Below are 7,626 nucleotides of genomic sequence, written 5' to 3' on the forward strand. Positions count from 1 at the left end.
AGGGAGAAGACGAGAGCGAGGGAGAAGACGAGAGCGAGGGAGAAGACGAGAGCGAGGGAGAAGACGAGAGCGAGGGAGAAGACGAGAGCGAGGGAGAAGACGAGAGCGAGGGAGAAGACGAGAGCGAGGGAGAAGACGAGAGCGAGGGAGAAGACGAGAGCGAGGGAGAAGACGAGAGCGAGGGAGAAGACGAGAGCGAGGGAGAAGACGAGAGCGAGGGAGAAGACGAGAGCGAGGGAGAAGACGAGAGCGAGGGAGAAGACGAGAGCGAGGGAGAAGACGAGAGCGAGGGAGAAGACGAGAGCGAGGGAGAAGACGAGAGCGAGGGAGAAGACGAGAGCGAGGGAGAAGACGAGAGCGAGGGAGAAGACGAGAGCGAGGGAGAAGACGAGAGCGAGGGAGAAGACGAGAGCGAGGGAGAAGACGAGAGCGAGGGAGAAGACGAGAGCGAGGGAGAAGACGAGAGCGAGGGAGAAGACGAGAGCGAGGGAGAAGACGAGAGCGAGGGAGAAGACGAGAGCGAGGGAGAAGACGAGAGCGAGGGAGAAGACGAGAGCGAGGGAGAAGACGAGAGCGAGGGAGAAGACGAGAGCGAGGGAGAAGACGAGAGCGAGGGAGAAGACGAGAGCGAGGGAGAAGACGAGAGCGAGGGAGAAGACGAGAGCGAGGGAGAAGACGAGAGCGAGGGAGAAGACGAGAGCGAGGGAGAAGACGAGAGCGAGGGAGAAGACGAGAGCGAGGGAGAAGACGAGAGCGAGGGAGAAGACGAGAGCGAGGGAGAAGACGAGAGCGAGGGAGAAGACGAGAGCGAGGGAGAAGACGAGAGCGAGGGAGAAGACGAGAGCGAGGGAGAAGACGAGAGCGAGGGAGAAGACGAGAGCGAGGGAGAAGACGAGAGCGAGGGAGAAGACGAGAGCGAGGGAGAAGACGAGAGCGAGGGAGAAGACGAGAGCGAGGGAGAAGACGAGAGCGAGGGAGAAGACGAGAGCGAGGGAGAAGACGAGAGCGAGGGAGAAGACGAGAGCGAGGGAGAAGACGAGAGCGAGGGAGAAGACGAGAGCGAGGGAGAAGACGAGAGCGAGGGAGAAGACGAGAGCGAGGGAGAAGACGAGAGCGAGGGAGAAGACGAGAGCGAGGGAGAAGACGAGAGCGAGGGAGAAGACGAGAGCGAGGGAGAAGACGAGAGCGAGGGAGAAGACGAGAGCGAGGGAGAAGACGAGAGCGAGGGAGAAGACGAGAGCGAGGGAGAAGACGAGAGCGAGAGAGAAGACGAGAGCGAGAGAGACGGACGGAGACTTGCCCATGTCATTTATTGACAAAGTACAACATGAAACATCATTTGCAAAAAAAAACTGTGTTTTAAGTTATCAAACATGATTTACACGCAGTGTCCATTCGCTTACAGTATCAAACACTCTGTACATCTCTTCCCGAGGTTTACAGCCTCATTACTGAGGGAGGGGGTTCCGATTGAGTTCGGAATGAGCTGAGCAAGCCATGGCAACCGTATGTTTGACTGAAGTAAACCAGTTCTGGGAGCGGGGGTGGACAAACTTCGACCTCCTGCAATCCCTCACCATCAGTGCAGACAAGATCAGAGGCCGTGGGAGTAACAAGGGAGGGGGGGGGGGAGCAGGGGAGGGAACACAGCCATTTCTGAGTCAAACAGACCGTCTCCCTCCACCCCCCACCAGGGTTCATGGGCGTTAAGACTAAGTGGCAGGGGGCTGAGGATTGGCAGTGCCTGGGGCACCTTTGGGTGGCCAGAGTTGTCCAACTCGAATGGCAGCCCACCCCTGGGTGGTGGTAAGGGGGGGGGGGCGATCAAATCCAACAAGAAAATCCAAACCATCTACCTCCCAACCCAAGACACATCGCGTCCGCCGGTGGGATGGTGAGGGGCTAACACTGCAATAACTCCCCACGTCAAAAGTCTGCTGGGGGAGGGGGTTGGTGACAGATTTGGAAGGAGTGGGAGGGGGGGGAGAGAGATGAATTCTGGATCTCCTACCCCACCAGCGCTATCATGTAACCATCTGGAAAGAAAAGTGAATAGCGAAGCAGCAGGAGGTATTGAGTGAGCCCTCTCTGCAAGTCCGAGTGTTAATGTAATGAAAGGAAACGTGAGGTTCGGATGTCACTTAATGCAGTGCTGTAGCCAAAACACCCCCACTTTTCCCCGAGGAGGTGCCCCACTGTGACAATGTCACCACACTGACGACGAGAGGATGAACGAGGCAGCTCACCATCACCTTCTCAAAAGGCAACTAGGGATGGGGCGATAGATGCTGGTGCTGCCAGTCTCACCCACAACAAGAAAGTCCCTCCTTCATATGAAACATTTTTAAGATTCTGTCTGAGGAAAAGCTTGTGTCTTTTAAGGACGAGCGAGTTTCCGGAAAAAAAAAAATCGACATCAATTTTGACAGCGGCTTCAGATCGCGGTGCCGCCACACAGACCGTCTCTATCTGACTGTCTGTCTCTCAAACTGAACTCACCCCAAGGCCACACTCACCCTCTCCAGCACTCACGCTGCAGTGAGATCACAGCCCACAGGGGGAGACGGTAAGGGGGGGGGGAAAGAGGATGGGCAAGCATGGGGGAGGAGAGCACGCAAGAAGGGAAACTCACATGACGACGATTTCAAAAACATCTGAGCAAAGAGGTGCCCGATGTTGATAGGAGCTGGAGGGGGTTGAACGGGAGATGTGGGTGAGGGAACAGCTAGGAGGGGAAACAGAGAGGGAGTGGGGAACGCTCACTTGGAGCGAACCATCTCCCTCGACATTGTTCTCGAGTTGAGTGAACGCCAACCAGAGCGATCGAACACAGACTACCCCACCCCTGTGGAGAGAGGGGGGATGGGAGGGAGGTTGTGAGCTGCGCTGCTTCATCACCCATCTCCCACACCCCCTCTCTGCTCCCCCTCCCCCCATCACCCCGGCCCCCTCCCTGTCCCGGAGCAGTGTGCTGTACCATCAGTGAATGGCCCCAGGTTCGACGGTCTCTGTACATTCCAGTAAAAATGAAAAAAACCAACTGCCTTCCTCTGTTGGCTGCGGGAGACCTTTCCCCGACTGCGATTAGCCAATCGTCAGGCCGAAGCCACACTGGAACTTGTTCTTCCTGTGGTTCAGGAAGGCTCCCATCGCTAAGGTCAAGGGTAATGGCACCAGCTTCTTTTCCAACGTCGCTCCAACCACCCAGTTGCTGTCTACTGACCCTGTGGAGTGAACCGGAGAAGGCAGTCATGGTGCGTTTGCGAACCTTTGGCAGCTCACCCTGAACTCCAGCCTGTCACAGCTTCACTATGTATCAGAGACTGCTACTCAATCTACAACAACCTTTCTCTGTGTCTCTCCCCCTCCATGCAGGCTGTGCCAAAACAAATTAGATTAGATTAGTTTAGATTCCCTACAGTGCGGAAACAGGCCCTTCGGCCCAACAAGTCCAAATGGACCCTCTGAAGAGTAACCCACCCAGACCCATTTCCCTCTGACTAATGCACCTAACACTACAGCCAATTTAGCATGGCCAATCCATCCTGACCTGCACATCTTTGGACTGTGGGAGGAAACCAGAGCACCCGGGGGAAACCCACGCAGACACGGGGAGAATGTGCAAACTCCACACAGTCAGTCGCCTGAGACGGGAATTGAACCTGGGTCTCTGGTGCTGTGAGGCAGCAGTGCTAACCACTGAGCCACTGTGCCGCCCCAAATGGTATTTACAAAATACCCTGCAAGGACTGCAACAAACACTACATCAGACAGAGAACTAGCCACCAGGATACGAGGACAACAACTAACCACCAAAAGACATTAGTATCTTTATACACAGACAAAGAACACCAGCTCAACTGGGACATGTCCATCCTCGGGCTGGAAAAACAAGAGACACGCACGAGAATCCCAAGAAGCAACGCATTTCAACCGGAATTCTATCAACAAACACATTAACTTGGATCCCATTTACCAAACTCTGAGAAAAAGAACTGAAAATGATATCTACCACTGTAACAGACCAAGACACCCAAATACAACACGGGACAATAACACTAGCGCTTCACCAGAGGCTCACTGATGATGCTACCGAGCACGGTGACGAAACGTCTGAGAACGAACCTACCAGCTCAGTGAGCTAACTTACGACAGTTGGCTGTAGTCTGCATTGACACTCTCTGAACTAGTCCCACCTCACCTCCAGGTCACTGTGGAAGGAAATACCTGCATTTCTATAGCATCTCATGTGGACACTGGCTGTAAGGCCCTCAGCACATTCTATATAAAAGTGAGTTTCTTTCCTCTTTAATAAAGAAGTAGTCGCTGTTGCATTGTGGGAAACAGGCAGCCAGTTTGTACACAGAAAGCTCCCACCCAATACTAACAGGAGTCTGAGCCAGATCACCCGCTCCCTGGGGACGGAGGGGAAATGGAGTGCACTCCCACAAACCCATCCCCCCCATAAAAAATAAACAGCCCCCAGTTAGTTCCGCCAATCGCAACCTGCCCAATTCTTCCTCCTCCCCCACTCGCCCCCTCACAGGCCCGTGCATCTCTCCCCCCACCCCAAGGGTGAATTGTGAAAATTGGGTGGCATGGGCAAGTCAGGCTAATGTTTCCATGCTGGAGACCTCACGGACTAACTGCTTTTCCAATAGCCCCTCTCTCCTCTTGACTGGAAGTTCCTGTTGGATCCTCTCCCTTTCAGGGAACCAGTTTCGCAGCTCACAACAAAAACTCGCCGTGTCAGCGAACGATATAGATTCTGAGCCTTTGGTGGACGGAGGAAAAGGCAGTGGAAGGTATTGGTATGAGCATGGGAATAATAACTCCCGAACCCGTGAGTTAATGTGCTGGGGACACAAGTTCAAATCTCAACACTGCAGCTCATGGCTTTTCAATTCGATAGGAATCTGAAAAAAAACTGGTGACCACAAAGACTGGATTGTTGGGAGAACAGCCTTTTCCTCGCTGCTATCAGACTGCTGAAGGACCCTCTCACATATCAGAGCTGATCTCTCTCTCTCTCTGCACCCGCTCTGTAGCTGTAACACTACACTCTGCATTCTCTTCCATTACCCCGATGTACGGACTGCATACAAAACAATACTTTTCACCGTATCTCGGTACATGCTGCAATAATAAATCACATCGAAACTCATCGGGTTCACTGTGCTTTTTTGGAAATCTGCCATCTTTATCCGTCCAGACCCACAGCTATGTGACTGACTCTTTCCTTCCCCCTGGAGGAATCAGCCAGTAACACCCACATCCAATGAATTTACATGAAAGATTCTCTCCAACCTGTGTCCCTCTGGTGACGGACCCTCCTGCCCTGGGGAACTGTGTCCCCCCCCATCGACTCGTTTAAAACCCTGCAGTGATTCTGAAAGCCCCCATTCGATCTCTTCCTGAGCCTACAAGGGGAACGATCCTCGTCTCTCTCCACATGAACTAAACGGCGGACTGTTGCAGTAAATCCCGTCTCCCGTTCCTTCTTGACGTGTATATGGCTCAAAATAGGGCACAGTTAGGGTCATACAGCATGGAGACAGTCCCTTCGGTCTGACCCGTCCATGCTGACCAGATTTCCTAACCTAATCTAGTCCCATTTGCCAGCAGTTGGCCCATATCATAGAATCCCTGAAGTGTGGAAACAGGTCCTTCGGCCAACCCACCAACAGTATTCCACCCAAACCCATTCCTCATTACTCTACATTCACCCCTGACTCATGCACCAAACCTACACATCCCTGGGCACTATGGGACACTTTATAGCATGGCCAATCCACCCTGACCTGCACATCTCTGGACTCTGGGAGGAAGCCGGAGCACCCGGAGGAAACCCACACAGACACGGGGAGAATGTGCAAACTCCACACGGACAGTCGCCCGAGGCTGGAATCAAACCTGGGTTCCTGGCGCTGGGAGGCAGCAGTGCTAACCACTGAGCCACCGGGCCGTCTCTAAACCTTTCTTGTTCATATCTTGATGTTAAATGTTTTAATTGGATCTCCCTCTTCCTCTGGCACACTCCTACCTCATCCCCAAACCCACTTGACTGAACAAAGGGCACTGCTTTGTTGGCAATGCTTCCACCAGGGATCCTACAGCCTCAACTCTGGGCTGATGCTGGCAGCAGGGGGGGGGGGGGTGCAGCAACGGGGAAGAAATCCTGAGGGAAAGCAACCGCCCACCCACAGATCGTGACACAGGGATTAAATCCACAGCGACGCCCCTGCAGTCGCAGAGCTCGGGCGGGGGCCTACATGTCCTCGTGACAGAGCACACAAGGAGTGGGTAAGTGATGGGAATACTGACCTTTAAACAGCAGGTTCGCTTTGGGCAGGTCCAGCTGATACCCAAACGTCACACTGGTGTCCTGCATTCGCAAGCTCGCTTCCAGTTCCACACCTACCTGTAACTGTCGGGTGGGACGGGGGATAAAACATACAGGTGGTCAGCTGGAGAGACACAGCCAGCCGGAGAGAGCGGGCGGGCGCGAGACACACAGCCAGCTGGAGAGCGCGCGCAAGAGAGAGACAGCCAGTCAGAGGGAGCGCGTGTCACACAGCCAGCCAGAGGGAGCGTGAGAGAGACACAGCCAGCCAGAGAGAGTGCGAGACACAGCGACACGGAAATTGGGTAGGGGGATACAGTGAATGAGAGAGCACAATCAGAGGGGCAGGATTAGAAAGGGAGAGAGAAAGGGAGGAAAATGGTGAGGGAGTAAGCGAGACAAATGCTGACAGAGCTGGGATGGGGGCTGTAGCAGATCTACCTGGTCGTTGGCTTTATGATAGTATGTAGCATGTGCTCCCGCCTGACTGAGCGTGAGGGTTCCTATCCAATTACTGCCTGGGAGAGAGTGAGTGAGCAGAAAGATCAGAGTTCAGGTACTCTCACAGTAACATTACTGACCGCAGCAGGAATTACAAACAACTCTTCACCAACAGCAACAGGACACACAGTCTCCCCACCCTACCTGGACACACCCTCCCTGCACCCCTCACCCTGTCCACACAGCCACTACAGACACACTCCCAGCTGCTGACCCACCATTCCCCAAAGGGACAGGGAGCACAGGGACTCAGACGGAGCACACGGAGCCATTACTGGGTGAGGGAGGGGGTGTGTAAGACACTACCTTTCTCTTATGCAGCACGCGTTACAGAGTTGGATTCCGCTGCCGGAGGGAGGTGACAGTGCAAATGATGAACAATTTCAGACAGATGCATGGTCAAGGGAAATGCACATGTCGGGTTGTGGATAGAGCCAGCACTGACTGGCATACTCTACGTACACCCAACACAGACGAGAAAGGCTGAATGGCCTGGAAACAACGAGGTGTTTCCAGCTCCTCGGTCCTTTCACACACCACGTCCCACACACTCGCTCACTGCTCAGTAACACTGACAATTCAGAATTCTCCTTCCGGTTTTAAACACCCTTCCAACAGCCCCTCCCCACCTCTGTTCCTCCCCCTCCGGCACTGACACCCCCTATCTCTGTCACCCCCCTCCAGCCCCTCCCCATCTCTGTCACCCCCCTCCAGCCCCTCCCCATCTCTGTCACCCCCCTCCCGCCCCTCCCTATCCCAGTGACCTCCCGCATTCGCAGTGT

At 54.2% G+C, this 7,626-nt stretch overlaps 1 protein-coding gene across 1 annotated transcript in view; it reads right to left on the reverse strand.

The window, feature by feature from the left end:
• Positions 1-1,291: 1,291 nt before the first annotated feature.
• The window catches only part of LOC122544253 (mitochondrial import receptor subunit TOM40 homolog), a 19,160-nt gene continuing 12,825 nt past the window's right edge, over positions 1,292-7,626 (reverse strand). The window contains exons 7-9 of the mRNA XM_043683329.1: positions 6,785-6,861; positions 6,325-6,427; positions 1,292-3,224 (exon numbers count right to left, since the gene is read on the reverse strand). Coding sequence (XP_043539264.1) covers positions 3,085-3,224; positions 6,325-6,427; positions 6,785-6,861 — 320 coding nt within the window. The 3' untranslated portion in view covers positions 1,292-3,084. The remainder of the gene's footprint in view (positions 3,225-6,324; positions 6,428-6,784; positions 6,862-7,626) is intronic.

This window comes from Chiloscyllium plagiosum, chromosome 47, assembly GCF_004010195.1.
Source record: "Chiloscyllium plagiosum isolate BGI_BamShark_2017 chromosome 47, ASM401019v2, whole genome shotgun sequence".
NCBI classification, from domain to species: domain Eukaryota; kingdom Metazoa; phylum Chordata; class Chondrichthyes; order Orectolobiformes; family Hemiscylliidae; genus Chiloscyllium; species Chiloscyllium plagiosum.